The sequence below is a fragment of the Macadamia integrifolia genome, chromosome 13 (assembly GCF_013358625.1).
Source record: "Macadamia integrifolia cultivar HAES 741 chromosome 13, SCU_Mint_v3, whole genome shotgun sequence".
NCBI lineage: Eukaryota > Viridiplantae > Streptophyta > Magnoliopsida > Proteales > Proteaceae > Macadamia > Macadamia integrifolia.
The window spans coordinates 11,311,819-11,328,543 of NC_056569.1; the positions used below are offsets into that span (position 1 = coordinate 11,311,819).

At 37.8% G+C, this 16,725-nt stretch overlaps 1 protein-coding gene and 1 pseudogene across 1 annotated transcript; both read right to left on the minus strand.

The window, feature by feature from the left end:
* Positions 1 to 270: 270 nt before the first annotated feature.
* LOC122059013 lies at positions 271 to 6,928 on the minus strand (annotated as a pseudogene).
* Positions 6,929 to 7,223: 295 nt separating this feature from the next.
* Positions 7,224 to 9,520, minus strand: LOC122059401 (probable polygalacturonase). Its single transcript, XM_042622171.1, has 6 exons — positions 9,370 to 9,520; positions 8,788 to 9,105; positions 8,587 to 8,707; positions 8,319 to 8,493; positions 8,158 to 8,228; positions 7,224 to 8,051 (listed from the first exon to the last, which is right to left on the minus strand). Exons 1-6 carry the CDS (start codon positions 9,400 to 9,402, stop codon positions 7,366 to 7,368), a joined length of 1,404 nt encoding a protein of 467 aa, XP_042478105.1. The 5' UTR covers positions 9,403 to 9,520; the 3' UTR covers positions 7,224 to 7,365.
* Positions 9,521 to 16,725: the final 7,205 nt, after the last annotated feature.

The window sequence follows — 16,725 nt, forward strand, 5'->3', positions numbered from 1 at the left end:
AAGTCACGGTATCCCGGCCTATTGGGAGGTAGCCGACCTCTTTTAATAATAAAAATAAGGGATTTTTACATCCACCTCCTCTTGCGTTTCGTTTATTACAAATAAACCTACCCAGCCTAACACCGTGAGACTGGTGTTATTTTTTAAGTTGAAAAGATGATTTTACCCTTATAATATCTTTACCTAAAAAGGAAAATGTCAATGACCATTTTACCCTTGCTTCCCCCTTCATCTCTGTTGTCTAGAGTGAAGCCTCTCGTCGGTGGCACCCTAAATGACTCGAATTTCAGCTAACATAAAAAACTTGCCGGTATTCATCCCAGCCTTCTTAAACACCTCAATTGCCTCAATCGCCTCCGAGAACTTTCCCAATTGGAAACACTCGTTCACCATAATATTAAATGTACCCGTATTCACAACTTGGTAACTTGGTGGGTGTGGTTGTCCAACATTTAGTGGAAAAGAGTCAAAGCCTCTGCCTTCTTGTCATACTTGAGAAGTACTTCCAATAGGGTCTTGCAAGTGACGGGACTCATCTTGAATTGACGAACAAGAAGGATGCAGTAAGACTCCATGGCTTTGGTATCCTTCCCCTGCTTCCAGTACTAGTTCATGAACGTCGCATTGACGACTCCATCATAGATGAGGCAACGTTTTCGAAGCTCGTCAAAGAGTGCATTTGCTCTCTCTAAGTTGCCCAAATTGAGGAACCCAACGATAAGAATGTTGAAGACTAAAGAGTCAGCACCATGGCCCTTGTTGAGCATCTCACGGAGGAGATCCATAGCGTTAGAGATCCGACCAGCATCAACTAAACCCTTCGTGAGATGACGGTAAGTCACTAGCGAAGGGCTGAAGAGTGCGTTCGCGAGGATGTGGTGGTAAATTTTGATACTTGTATCGACGCGACCAACATCACAATGGGTGTTGATAAGGACAGTGTAAGAGACCACATTGGGAACAATGTTCGACTGCCTAAAGAAAAAGGTGAAGGGACTGATAATGTCACCGTAGCGGTCAGCACGATACATTGTAGAAACGCAACCCTAAAACGATGCAGAAGATGATGAAAAAATAGAATAAACAATGCACACAAATTTACGAGGTTCGGAAAGGTTGCCTATGTCCTTAGTGAGATGAGATCCTGCTTCACTATCAATGAAGAATAGGGTTACAACGCTCGCCCCTCACCCCTTTCAGTATTGATTGCATTACAGAGAAAGAAAGCCTCGCTATAAATATATAGTGAAAAACCCTAATCCAAAAAGTACACAATTGCCCTCAAATAAAAAATTTGGGGTGCTACACCAGTACTTCCTGGGTTAAATTGTGATGGAATACAAGACATCATATACCAACAATCTCCACCTTGGCTTGAATTTTGTCAAATCTCCTGTAAAGATTAGACGTCTTCATCCTCGTACCTCATCAGAGATACAAACCCACACCTATTTGGTGCGCCCCTCATCTTCAACAATGAGTAACATTAATCAAGTCCAAACAGGACTCAAACTTCTGTGTAGTAACTGGATTGGTAAACATATCTGCAGGATTGAGATCTATATGAATTTTTCTCAAGTGAATACTGCCTACTGACACAAGCTCCCTGATCATGTGAAATTTCACAACAATATGCTTTGTCCTTGCATGAAACACCTAATTCTTTACAAGATGTATGGCACTCTGATTGTCACAATGTAACACTATACCTCCTTGTTCCAACCCCAACTCAAGAACCAATCCAGCCAACCAGACTCCTTCCTTGGTAGCCTCAACTGCCACCATGTACTCTGCCTCTGTAGTGGACAATGCAACTGTAGACTGAAGCATCACCCTCCATGATATAGGTCCACCAACCAATGTAAATACATATCCTCTAGTAGACCTCCTCTTGTCTAAATCACCGGCATAGTCAGAATCAACAAAACCCACCAATTTTGTGGAACTTCCCTTACCACTGAACATAACACCTATATCTTTAGTCTTGGTCAAATATCTGAAGATCCACTTAATTGCATTCCAATGCTCCTTACCTGGATTACTCATGTGTCTGCTAACAACACTGACTGTATGAGACAAATCCAGCTTACTACAAACCATAGCATACATGAGACTCCCAACTGTGTTAGCATAAGGGACTTGAGACATATGATACATCTCCTCATGTGTTGTAGGGCATTCCCTTTCAGATAACTTGAAGTGACTGGCTAATGGAGTGCTAACCGACTTGGCCTTTTTCAAATTGAAATGCTCTAGCACATTTTCAATATACCTCTTTCGAGTTACCCAAAGTTTATCTACATTTCTATCTCTAACGATTTCCATGCCAAGGATCTTCTTAGTAGCACCAAGATCCTTTATCTTAAATTCAACACTCAACAAAGACTTTAAAGAGACTATATCATATTTGTTCTTTGCAGCAATGAGCATGTCATCAACATAAAGCATCAACAAAATAATGGTATTATCACTTGACACTTTATAATAAACACAACTATCATACTCATTTCTTATGTAGTCTATCTTCATCATGTGGGAATCAAAGCGCTTGTACCATTGCCTAGAGATTGCTTAAGACTATAAAGCAACCTCTTAAGCAGACAAACATGATCTTCTTTTCTCTACACCTTGAAACCTTCAGGCTACTCCATGTAAATCTGTTCCTCCAAGTCACCATGAAGAAATGCAGTCTTCACATCAAGATGTTCAAGTTCTAAATCATACATGGCCACCAAAGCAAGTAATGCCCTGATCGAAGTGTGTTTCACCATTAGAGAGAATATTTCTTTGTAGTTTATCCCCTCATTCTGTGCATAGCCCTTGGCTACAAGTCTGGCCTTATATCTTTCACAGTCCTTATCAGGATGCTGCCTCTTTCTTACGAAAGACCCATTTACACTCAATGATTTTTCTTCCCTTGGATTTTTCCACAATCTCCAAGTCTTGTTCTTCTATAGAGACTCCATTTCCTCCATCATAGTTGCCATTTATCATGTTGTGCATCACTCAAAGCATCATGATAGGAACATGGATCACCTGTACCTACAGTGAGGGCATAGACAACCATGTCCTCAAATCCGTATCTCACAAGTGCTTTGTGAGTATACTTCCTTTTACCCTTTACCACAGTATAGGGAACTTTTACTGCTTCCTGTTGTCTTGGTAAGTCACTTGATGACTCATTCCCTTATTGTTTCTGACTCATCTAACTCCACCTGCACAGTAGAACTTTTTTTATTTTCATCAATTACTTGTGAATTACAATTTGACTTCACTATATGAGACTCATCAAACACAACGTCCCTACTAACCATAACTTTCTGTGAACTTGGATCCCACAACTTGAATCCCTTTATGCCTTTCTTAAAATAAAAAAGATACACTGCTTAGACTTTGAGTGTAACTTGGAACGCTTCTCACTCTCAACATGCGCATAGGCTGGACAACCAAATATTTTTATAATAGAATAATCTACTGATTTTCCTGTCCATACTTCTTTAAGAATTTTACATTCAATCGCCTTTGATGGAGACCTGTTGATGAGGAAACATGCCATATTCATTACTTCTGCCCAAAATCTCTTGCTCATCCCTGCATTCAGCCTCATACTCCAAGCTCTTTCTAGAAGTGTTCTATTCATCCCTACAACTACACTATTTTGCTGTGGTGTCTTTGAAACTGTGAAGTGACGTGTAATCCCTTTAGCTTTGCATAATTTTTGAAACAACTTGTATGTGTACTTCTCTCCACTATCTATTCTCAAGTACTTAATTTTCTTTCCGGTTTTCCTTTCTACCTCAGCCTTCCATTCCTTACATTTAATGAACACCTAACTTTTATGTTTCATAAAGTAGATTCAGACTTTCCTCGAGTAATCACCAATAAATGTCACGAAGTATTCTGCCCCACCTTTAGATTTTGTTGTTGAAGGACCTCATACATCGTTGTGTACATAATCAAGCATCCCTTTACTCTTATGTTTTGTAATTTTAAAACTAATCTTGTACTGTTTTTCAAACACACAATACTTGCAGAAGTTCAGTTTACAAGTTTTCACTCCCTTCAACAGTTTCCTTTTATGAAGCTCCATCAATCCTCTTTCTCCCATATGCCCTAACCGCATATGCCACAGATAAGTATCATCTGTATCAAATCCTGCATCTGTAGTCTTAGATGCTCCACCTGTAATTGTGCTCCCTATGAGTATGTATAGGTTTCCTGTCAGCTGTCCATTCATGGCAACCATAACACCCTTAATAACTTTGAGAACTCCACCTTCTACTATGTACTTGCAGCCATTTGATTCAAGTACCCCCAAAGATACTAAGTTTTTCCTTTATTCTGGTATATGTTTTACATCTGCTAAAGTTCTTACTATCCCATCAAACATCTTGATTTTGATAGTGCCTATCCCAATGGTCTTACATACAGCCGCATTCCCCATTAGGACAGACCCACCATTATGTGGTTGATATGTATCAAACTAATCTTTATGTGGACACATGTGATATGAACATCCAGAATCTAAAATCTAAGAATCAGAAGATTGAGTCTCACATGATAATATAGAGAGTATATCTCCATCATCTCTATCTGAACTATCAGCCACGCTAGCTTCCTTAGATGCCTTATCTACACCTTTCCCCTTCAAGTATGCCTTTCTCTTCAAGCACTCTCTCTTCAGATGACCTTCCTTCATACAATAGTAACAAGAGACCTTTGTCTTTGCCCCTTTTAATTTCGATCGACTCTTCCCAGATCCCTTCTGATTTGATCTCCCTCTTTCCTGCTCCTTGTCACCTCCGAAACGACCTTCTCCTTGAGATTTTTTGCTACTAGTCTTCTTCCTTGTATCATTAGACATGAGGGTAGTTGCGACTTCATCAATCTCAAGGGTCTCCTTCCTGTACAAGAGAGTCATTACTAGGTGATCATATGATTCTGGGAGCGACGAAAATAACAATAACGCCTTGTCTTCATCCTCAATCTTAACCTCTAGGTTTGCAAGTTTACTTACGATCTGATTGAACATGTTAAGATGCTCTTATAGATCCGTACCTTCTTCCATCTGTAGAGAATACAATTGCTTCTTCACGAATAACTTGTTCGTTAAGGACTTCGTCATGTAGATGCTTTCAAGTTTCACCCATAACTGTGGTGCAGATTCAATACCCACAACATATTGTAAGGTATCAGCAAAAAGATTCAATCGAATAGCACTTACCGCCTTTTCCTCCATCTCTTCCCACTCTTCGTCAGTAATTTTTACAGGTTTCTTTGACTTTCCCAACAACATTTTTTCCAAACCCTATTGTATCAAAAGATCATTCATCCTTTGATGCCAGAGGGTGAAAATTTTCTTCCCATTGAACCGCTCGATATCAACTTACCTATCATTGTGATAATAAACCCTAGAAAAACCAAAACCTAGAGCTCTGATACCAATTTTTAGAAACACAACCCTAAAACAATACAGAAGATAATGGAAAAATAAAACAAACAATGCACACAGTACTCCCTGGGATAAACTGTGACGGAATACAAGACATCATACACCAACAATACATAGCAACCACGATGGCATTGCAGGTGAAGACGATAGGGCTGATATTGAGAAGACTGCATGGCGGGCGGTGGCGGAGGCACCATCGAGGTCGCCAGCTCGAACGAGGCTTTGGACTTTATTGTGAACGTTTAAGCGGGGACCAACGAGTACAGAGGTGGAATCAGGCAGGAAAGGAGCGTTAGGTTCGACATGAGGGCGAGCAACACTTGGGTAGCAGTGGAGTTCATCGAGTAGGGAGTTCGATGCAGAGATGGCGCTTGTGACAACGTCACTCTGCTACGACATCTTCTGCCGAGGAGAAGATAAAGGAGAGAGATGAGAGTAGGTTATGATTCAACTGCTACTGTTGGTAGAGAATAGAATTGGTGCAGGTGGAGGAGTAGGTGGTGATGCTGGGAGAAAGAGGGGATGATCGTCAGAGGGATCTGAGAAGGATATGATTAGAATACTGGTGAATTTTTTATGTTAACAGAAATTCAGGTCATTTGGGGTGCCCCTGGCAAGAGGTTTCACCATGAACAACAGAGACGAAAGGGGCAACGGCTAGGGTTCAAGACAAGTTTGAGATTTTAGGGTTTGATGTTCAAAGGGTGAAATGGTCATTGACTCTTTCTTTTTTTAGGTAAAGATATCATAAGGGTAAAAGTGTCTTTTCAAATATAAAAACTAACACCAGTCTCATGGTGTTAGGTTGAGTGGATTAATTTGTAATAAACGAAATGCGAGGGGGTCGATGTAATAAGGGAAATGCGAGGGGAGGTGGATGTAAATTTCCCTTAAAATAACATCAAGAGATAGTTTATGATTTCAATCGTTGCCTCTACTTTTTTTGTCCTTTTTCTTAAATAGGATAGGATAACAGTTACAAAAGAGTTTCAACCTTTTACTCCACTAACGCCACTTCTCTAATAATTATTATAATCGATAACTCTTGCATAATTGAAAATTTCTAAATAAACAAATTCTATCTCAAAAGTAACTATTCCCGCTCATATCTGCATGTAACACATTACTTATAGTTGAAGAAGAATATTATCGTTTGATTTTGTTCTTAGAAACGGTTTTTCCTTTTTCTTTGCTAAAAAACGGAAATACACCCCAAAATCCATTTGATTTTTCTGTTTCGTTTCACTTGTTTTTGGAAACAAAAATAGAAATGCATGCCTATTTCTGTGTCTTGAAACAGGAATGGAGAAACAAGTTTGACTTGTTTTTTTGTTTCTATTTTTGGCACTTCACTCGACCTACCCAATCCCCAACCCATTGTTAACACTTCTCGCTATCCAAATGTGGCAATTTCAACCTGGTTGTGCGAAGCTCATAGTTTCGGATTGCCTTCATCCTTCTGAAAATCATCTCCATGAACCATACCTACAACTCCAACGCCATAACTTCACTCGTGAGTTGCACTCTGATAACGTCGTGCCTTCACTCATGTCTTGAACTCGACAACACTGTTGAAAACGTTTCGGGAAACAAAAAAATCAAGCACCTTTTTGTCTTTCCAAAAATCGTTTCTTAGCATAGAAATAGCAAAAACCGTTTCTGCTATTTCTAGACACAGAAACAGGAGAAACAAAATCAAATGGGCCCTAAGAATAACAGACATATTGATTCTATAAACTACATAAGCAGCATTGTGGGTTTGAAGCTACACTTAAATACAAAAAGTTCAGTAAATTTCAATACCGTCTCTTTATTGTTTCATACTTTTTTCTGGTCCAAAAATGCCTTTGCAAAAGCAATGTAGTAGGAAATTAATTTATAGTAATAGAACTAGTACAGTATCATAGGTTGCCTCAGTAAGAACAAGTTTGCAATTTGACATCTTCAATTGGTAGCTTGTTGGTTGGAAAAGGGCAACTGCTCTTGCCATTATCTGGCAACAAAGAACAAGGTGGAGGAGTCACTTCACTAGTTGTTCCGGCGATATCGGTGCAGTTCCACTGCACCTTCTTGGGTTTTGGAGAGAGTCCAATTGTGACATTAGACATGCAAATTCCAGTAAAGGGATCATTGTCAATACCAGCCAAATTTGCAGCCATGGTGACATTCTGGGCAACCATGTCATTGTAATTGATCCCTTTAATAACAGGAAGTGCTTTGGGATCATAGCCATCATCTGGGTGAGAACCATAAGCTCCTGTCATCCAGAAGACATACTTCATTGTATTCATTGTAAATCTTCTTACAAATATGTCTTTCACATATCCACCTCTCCCAGGAGCTGATTTGATCCTCACCCCGGACTCTGTGTTCAAAGCATAAATGTCTTCAATCCTGACATCCTCGATGCCGCCGGACATCTCACTTCCGAGAGCGATAACAGCACTGTCAGGTGAAATGCAGGTGAACCTTCTGATAATGACATGCTTCGTGGGCATCCCGAAAGCTATTCCATATTGATCCCAACCACTCTTTATTGCAATGCAGTCATCTCCTGAAACTACAAAACAGTCTTCAATTCTAACATTTGTGCATGAATCTGCATTTCATAGGAGAAAAAGAAAAACAACAATTCAGTGTCAGCCCAGTTAGTAGAATGACTCAAGAATTGAATTGATACATAAGGATCATCGTCTCAGACAAACCTGGATCGATCCCATCAGTGTTTGCTGAATCAGTTGGTGCGAGGATGGTAAGGCCCAGCACTAACACATTGCTGCAATGACAAAATTTTGATCAACACTGAGAGATCTTATTCATGGAGACAAATTAATGAGATTCGATTTAAGAATTAATAGGATCAAACCTGCTATAAACAGGATGAACAACCCAATTTTGAGAGTTAAGTAGAGTCAGATTGGATATCTGGACTTGGTTGGAGTACATGATCTCAATCAGGTGAGGTCGAGTATAGTTAGTCTGGTTATTACGGAATTTATCCCACCAGATAGCACCTTGGCCATCAATGGTGCCGTTATTACCTGAAATCAAAGAACCCATCACAGTCTATCAATGAGAGAGAAAACCCAGAATCTATTTATTGTGATTTGGTTGTAATGAACAGAGAAGTATACCTGTAATGACAATATCAGTTAGGTTTGTACCATGAATGAAAGCTCCATATCTTGCACCGGGTAATTCTCTTCCTCTCCCATAGGAAGGCAAAGGAGGGACAATGGGATAGTCTTTCTCATCCTGATCAAGCAAAACAAATCAAAAACAAAATCAGAGAACAAGAGGGGAAGATTGAAGAACAATATAGATTAAACAGAAACCTGGGAAGCAAGGATAACAGCATCCTTGTGGAGAAACAGAGTGAAATGACTGGTAAGGTTGAAGCTCCCAGTGAGCCATTTTCCAGGAGGAATGATTAATTGGGATCCACCTTGAGCTCCAAACTGGCTGAGATGTTCAATTGCCTTACGGAAGGCAATGGTATTTGAAGTCTTTCCATCTCCAACACCTCCAAAATCGGTCAGTGACGCGCTGTGTTTTCTGCAATTTATCGCTTCGTAACTGAAGCTGGAACCCGATGCAGCTCCTTTTAAGCCCACCAATCCAAGCAATACTATCACTGCGACTGTCTCAATTATCTGTGATTTGAAGTTTTGGAAGCACAAAATTAAATATTTAGACACAAACTAATAAACCCAACTAGATATCGAACAAAAAAATTTGAACTGATGGAGGTGAATGTAAAAAATGAATCTGAAAATGAAAACCAGACGTTTTGTGATTTGAGATTAAAAAGGGAAAGAACAAAAGCCTCAAACGATACAGAAATCTGTAAAAAGAAGAAACAAACAAAGAGAAAATAGGAAAACAGGGAGGAGTAGAAGAAGAAGAAGAAGTGTTACTTGTTTTATTCTGGGATTTCTAGAGGAAGCCATTGTGAGAAAGGAAATTCTTCAGAAAAATAGTAATGGGTTGCAGAGTCAACATGACTTGGCATTATTTATAGAGAAAAAATATGAGAATTTTAAGGAAAACCCTCGAGACAAAAAAGATTTAAATCCCCTAATGGTAGGTAGTTTTGAAAATCTTTTATAAGTGAGAGGCTTTGTAAGAGGAATCCATCTCTATCTATCACCAAACACTGTTTTTATTCACATATGAGTGTAGATTATGAAACTACTGATCATTTTTGGAAAAAAGAAGAAGTTAAAAATGATCAATTATTTATGGCAAGTTTGGATTGATGAGTTTACCAGATTATTTTTTATTATATATGGAAAATTAGGTGGGACTTGAAAAATCCTATGATAAGTTAGCCTCTATATGTATGTTATAATCGATTCCGAGCACTAAGGGTTAGTATTAGTATTATAACAGTGTCTGTAATTCCAAAACATCCATTCTTATTTATACGAATAATTAAGTAATTATTCATAAGCATAAAAATATCCAAGTATCCAGGCTTAGTTAGAAAATTAGGTTTGAGTCAAAGTGAAAAATATTGAAAACTTAGTCAAAAGTCATGTAGACCTCTATGCATAAAAATTAGCAAGATGTGGTCCAAGTCATTCTAAAGTTCACTTGATGGAGTTTTTCCTGAGTCACACGCATGCGAGTTTGGTTATCTCTCTCTCTCTCTCTCTCTCTCTCTCTCTCTCTCTCTCTCTCTCTCTCTCTCTCTCTCTCTCCAATCTAAGGAGGTCACTCCCTCAAAGTGTAGTTTGTCTTCTGTGATTTGGAAATTCATGAAGAACTATGTTTCTAAACAAAAGAGTTCAACTGCGTTTGGTAGTCACTTAGAAAAACGTTTCTGACGTTTTTTCGTTCTATGGAAACAAAAAAGAGGAATAAAACGTTTGGTGTCAACTTCTTGTTTTTTGGTTTTTTTCTTTCGAACAAAAAGGGAAAAAAATGCTAGAAACGACAAAACTTTGTTCCGTCATTTCAGTTTCGTTCCAAATACATAAAAAAGTGAACAACTAGGCACCATATTAGATATGCTTTAGTTGTTATGTATATTAGATCCACTCCAACTAAGGACCATGAATCACTTTCCTATTTCCTGAAGATACCATATCCCATGCAATCTCCTATGATCCTATCTATACAAGGATCTCATATATCTTGCATGGGCTATCTAAGGCAGTGATGGGTTGTAATCTAGTGACTTTCTATATTATGTAATTGGTAATTTTTTAACAAAGTAATGAAATTATTCTTTAAAATCCCTGTACCATCAATGCCTTGTGATTCCTACTAATAACGTAAAATAGAAAAGGGTTAATATGTTTGTCACTTTGGCGGTTACAACATAAGTTGTAACCTCTCTTTTATGTCCATCAATAGATAATCATTATTCTTGCCACTTTAAGGATTAAATTATCATTTCACTTTTAGTGAATTGAATGAAAATTTATAAAAAAATTTGTATTTTATGGGTATTAAGGTAAATCTACCATCATAAAAACAATAAAGTGAGTGTCGGTTACTCACTTTTCGCAGGTGGAGAAGAATTTCTTGTAATTTACACATTAAGACATGTTTCTTAATTATTTGTTTTTTTATACCATATGAATGACTTTATTTATAATTTAACTTCAATTTATTTTTAAATTTCAAACACATTCCTAATCTATAACAAATTACATGTGAATCAAATATTAGTTTTGCCTCTCCCAAACAGATTGGTTCTTTCACCAAGAATTGGAAATCGGATCGCCTAATCGCTTGATTTGGATTGGAATTAGTGGTCATAGATATTGATTTATGAGCATAAGAAACCATGACCTAGATTTCATTATTCTGAATAAAATGATAAGATGATAGCCCTAAATTAAATTATATAAATCATGGTTAAAATTAGTGTCGATTTGAGTTGGGCTGGATTAGGCCTGGTTAAAGCACAATATTATTCGATCCAGCTCATCCTTATAATTAGCATTGCGGAGATCATTGGGATGGTTATATTCTTATGTGAAAAGTGGTATTGGGTTTGCAGTAAAATATGTGTAGATTGAATGAGGTAAGTATTTTGGGAATCCTATTTAATAAGGAAAGAGGTACCAATCAATCCTTTTTTTTTTTTGCAATCTACATATATCACTAATCCATAATTGTTATGTGAGAGATCTAAATTCACCCATATCACTAATCTAAAATAGGTATAGGGTTACAATCAATCCTTCTACCATACACATCATTTCCTTGATATCAGACTTAAATATACTTTTTTTGAATTAGATTTGGATATTGGGAATTCGGAAAGACAAATCACGTGGATGATGCATGATCTTAGTAATAGGTTGAACTCTCGCAATATGAAATCAAACCCAATGATTCTCTTGTGTAACTATTGCTTTTCTCGATCTCCTTCATGAAAAAATCGATCTCCTTCAAAGAAAGTTCAATATTTGGATTTACTGCTACGATGATTTAAGCATATCATTGTTTTTTTGGTGAAAGAGTTAAAATAGAAAAGTGAATAAATAAGAAGAATGGGATGGGATCTTGGGGTCGGATTTCCTAATATACCCTTGAACTAAAGGGATGAATTTAGGGAAAGGAAATCAATTAATAGTGGTCAATTAATATTATGAAATTACGTCAATTACCCTCTATTAAAATTGAACTAAACTATGTACTAGGGTATCTAATGTCTGGTTACAAATTTTGTTTATAACCTGCTTGTTTACAAATAGATGAACCCAATAAAAAAAATACAAAAGACTAAGAAAAAAAAAAAAAAAAAAAGGGTGATAGGACTGGATTTACTGACAAAACCATAGCATCCAGTCTGAGTAGGAGGTAGCCCGCCTCAACTCAACAGTTGAGCATTATTGTTTTCCTTGGCTACTTTCTATACTAATTCCTATTATATAGGATAGGATAAATGGTTACAACTTACAATTCACCCTCTCCACGTTTTCTTGGACCCTCTATCTACTCCACCCTGTAACTCCTTCTACTATTTCTCCCTTAACCCATTATAATAACTTTCTAAACTTCTATTACCCACTAATACAACTTCCCACATTTTGTAAAGAGAAAATAGGAAAATTAAGACGAGAGGGATTGAGATAAAAGAAATAAATAAAATCTAATAAAGGATAGTGTTGGCTTTACGGACGAAGCCATGATGTCCCGACCTGTTGGGAGGTAGCCGACCTCTTCTCAAGATAACATCAAGAGATAGTTTAGGATTTCATACGTTGCCTCTACTTTTTTTCTCATCCTCTTAAATAGGAAAAGATAACAGTTACAAAAGAGTTTCATCCTCTTACTCCACTAACACCACTTCACTAAATAACTACTACTATAACCGGTAACTCCTGCATAATTGAAAATTCCTAAACAAAGAAATTCTATCTCAAAGTAACCCCACTAATATGTGCATGTAACATTCCATCCCTATTAATATTGGTCTTGTCCTCAAAATCACTTGTTGTAAATTGAATCTTCATTCTCTAGATCCTCCCAAGTCGCTTACCATGTTGGTTGTCTTCCCTTGGCTTAATCAAAGAAGCCATGATTTCGTTTCTCTAAAGAGAAGTTGTAGAAATTCCACTGGTGGATCCCGTGCCTGAGCTTAGATACCAGATGATGCGTGCAGGGATTCCACAAAGAGAAAATAGGGAAATTAAGATAAGAGAGGGATTGCGATAAAAGAAATAAATAAAATATAATAAAGGATAGGGATGGCTTTACTGATGAAGTCATGGCATCCCGGCCTATTGGGAGGTAGCCAACCTCTTTTAATAATAAAAATAAGGGAATTTTCCATCCACCTCTCCTTGCGTTTGCCCTTATTACATCGACCCCCCTTGCGTTTCGTGTTATTTTTTTAAGTTGAAAATATGATTTTACCCTTATAATATCTTTACCTAAAAAGGAAAAGGTCAATGACCATTTTACCCTTGCTGCTAACGTTGTCTCTGTTGTTCAGAGTGAAGCCTCTCATCGGTGGCACCCTAAATGACTCGAATTTCTGCCAACGCAGAAAACTCGCCGGTATTCATGGCATAAGGCTTCGACTTGGGCTACATTCCAGCCTTCTTAAACACCTCAATCACCTCCGAGAACTTTCCCAATCGAAAACACTCGTTCACCATATTATTAAATGTACCCGTATTCACAGCTTGGTAACTTGGTGGGTGTGGTTGTCCAACGTTTAGTGGAAAAGAGTCGAAGCCTTTGCCTTCTTGTCATACTTGAGAAGTACTTCCAATAGGGTATTGCAAGTGACGGGACTCATCTTGAATTGACGAACAAGAAGGCTGTGATAGAAAATAAATACGGAACGATTCATGAAGATCGATAAGCATGCACGACAAACACTATAAAATACACGTTTTAGGCATACTTGAATCTGTGGTTGAAGAATAAGAACTCCTCAACGTCTTCTTGTATGTTCCTTATACAACACGATCAATGTTGGTCTGGTCTACCCTCTTTTCCTTTTGCTTTTGATTGTTAGCTTCACTTAATGGGTCAGTGATAACTATATATAGGGGTGAGGGTAGGGACCAACCCTGCAATAAAATTAGGATTTTCTCCCCGTTAAGGAACCAATACCTTAGGTCCACACATAGTAATAAATATTTCATACCATTAAGGTGTGCTAATAGAATCCAATATCTCCATAGAGATCACTTACCAATAATATTAGATTCTTTCTGCTTACTCCATCTTTAATCAACACCACTAAATCGATTTGAAAACAAATCTTTGACTATGCTAACCCACCTAATAGGAAATCTTACAATCTCCCACTTGGGCAGCATATGACACAAGTTTTAGATTTTAAAATTTATTTAAAACGACTCTCTGATTTAGATAAACTGAATGTGGCCACAAACAAAACAGTGTCGAATGGAGTGCACCTTAAACCAAATTCCTTGGTCCGAATGAGAATTACAAACACCCAACCGTATTGATCATCACATCTAAAGCAATATGAGACCACACACATCAAGGTGCTCATAACATCACCGACTTGGGCTGAACAATATGAAAGTGTGGTATGAAAATAACATACTATAGTGATCATCATGTCTATTTTCAAATTGGTCCTGGCTCGAAAACCAAATGAGCCCTATGAGACAGATTCCGAAGGTCTCATTAATTACAAGCGTCTCCCAAACGCTTAAGCTTCAATCAAAGAAGCTCATTGGGATTGAGTCCGGATGTCCCACAACACTAGCACTAGTCCTCAATCAAACGAGGCTTTACTAGCGACTGGATGTATGTGTATTGACTGGAACCTCAGATACCGAATGAGGTAAATACACCACATATAACCTCAATTTTCTATAGGAGGCAAATAGATAAGTGTATACACATAAACAAATTGCCATAAAAATGCATATATATATATATTCTTGAGAATAATAATAATGCAATAAAACTGAAAATCAAATGCAAACATATTGAGCAAAACTCCCACTAATAAAATGCATCAAAATAACTAACAAGTCCCATATTAGTGACATGCTCTTGAAAGACTTTTGGAGTCAAGCCCTTAGTAAGAGGATATGCAATCATGTTCTCTGTAGCAATCTGCTCCATTGTAATCTGTGACTCTTGAACTTTCTCTCTGACAAAAAAATACTTAATGTCAATGTGTTTAGAGCCTGAAGTACTTTTACTGTTATGAGAGAAACGTACCACTGCGGAGTTGTCACAGAACATCCTCAATGGTTTAAATATAGAGTCAACAATCTGTAGCCCTGAGATAAAATTCCTTAACCATAAAGCTTGAATAATGGCTTCATAACACGCCACATACTCAACTTGCATAGTAGAAGATGCAGTGAGTGTCTGCTTGACACTCTTCCAAGATATAGCCCCACCTGCCATCACAAAAACATATCCAGAAGTAGACTTGAGGTCATCTAGGCATCCAGCAAAATCTGCGTCAGTGTAACCGACTACATCAAGTGAATCGGTTCTTCTATAAGTAAGCATAAAATCCTTAGTGCCCTGTAAATATCTCATAACTTTCTTAGCAGCTACCCAATGCGCTTCACCAGGGTTGCTCAAATATCTCCTAAGTACACTAACAACATAGGCAATGTCAGGCTGTTACAAACTTGAGCATACATCAAACTACCAACAACAGATGCATAAGGTATGTTCTTCATTTGATTGCACTCCAATTCTGTCTGTGGACATTGAGACTTGCCAAATTTGTCCCCTTTTACAACTGGAGCCTTACTAGGGGAACATGCTAACATATTAAACCTTTTTAATATCCTCTCAATGTAACCTTTTTGAGACAAACCAAGAACGCCACAAGACCTATCTCGATGAATCTCAATGCCCAAAACATAAGAGGCCTCACCAAGATCCTTCATATCAAAGTGACTTGATAATAATCGTTTTGTCTCATGCAAAAGATCAACATTATTGCTGGCAAGAAGAATATCATCAACATAAAGCACAAGGAAAATGAACTTACTCCCACTGATCTTCAGATAAATACACTGGTCCACAAGATTTTCTTTGAAACCACAAGAAGTGATAACTTCATCGAACTTAAGATACCACTGTCTAGATGCTTGTTTCAAACCATAAATAGATTTCTTAAGTTTGCACACAAGGTGCTCTGTATCAGCTTGCCTGAAGCCAAGGGGTTGTTGCATGTAAACATCCTCTTCAAGATCTCCATTTAGGAAAGTTGTTTTGACATCCATCTGATGAAGTTCCAAATCAAAATGTGCAACTAAAGCCATGATGATTCTGAAAGAATCTTTTGTTGAGACTAGTGAGAATGTTTCCTTGTAATCTATGCCCTCTCTCTGGCTGAATCCTTTTGCTACAAGTCTGGCCTTGTAACGCTCAATTTCACCTTTAGAGTTCCATTTGATCTTGAAAATCCATTTACAACCAATCGGTCTGCATCCTTTTAGTAATTCAACTAAATTCCAAACATCATTAACAGACATAGAATTCAATTCATCTTGCATGGCAAACATCCACATTGATGAATTGGGATCATTGACAGCCTGGACAAAACTGATTGGATCTGAATCCAAAGTAATATCAAACTCATGTTCTTGTAAATAAACAACATAGTCATCAGATATGGCAGGCCTACGAGTTCTCTCTGATTTCCTTAAGGGAACATCAGCAACAATATGGTCCTGAATCTCATCAACAACAGGGGGTGCAGGCTCAACTACTATAGGTTGCACAGGTTTGTGAGTGGGGACATTCTCTTGTTCAATGTGAGGCTGTAATACAGTAGACGGCAGTGTCAC

Excerpts from the sequence above, each read along its gene's own strand:
- LOC122059401 (XM_042622171.1), bottom strand. The coding sequence starts at position 9,402 with ATGGCTTCCTCTAGAAATCCCAGAATAAAACAA. Across the intron at positions 8,708-8,787 it reads CTGTTATCCTTGCTTCCCAG|GATGAGAAAGACTATCCCAT; the intron begins GTTTCTGTTTAA and ends TTGCTTGATCAG. Across the intron at positions 8,494-8,586 it reads AACTGATATTGTCATTACAG|GTAATAACGGCACCATTGAT; the intron begins GTATACTTCTCT and ends CTTTGATTTCAG.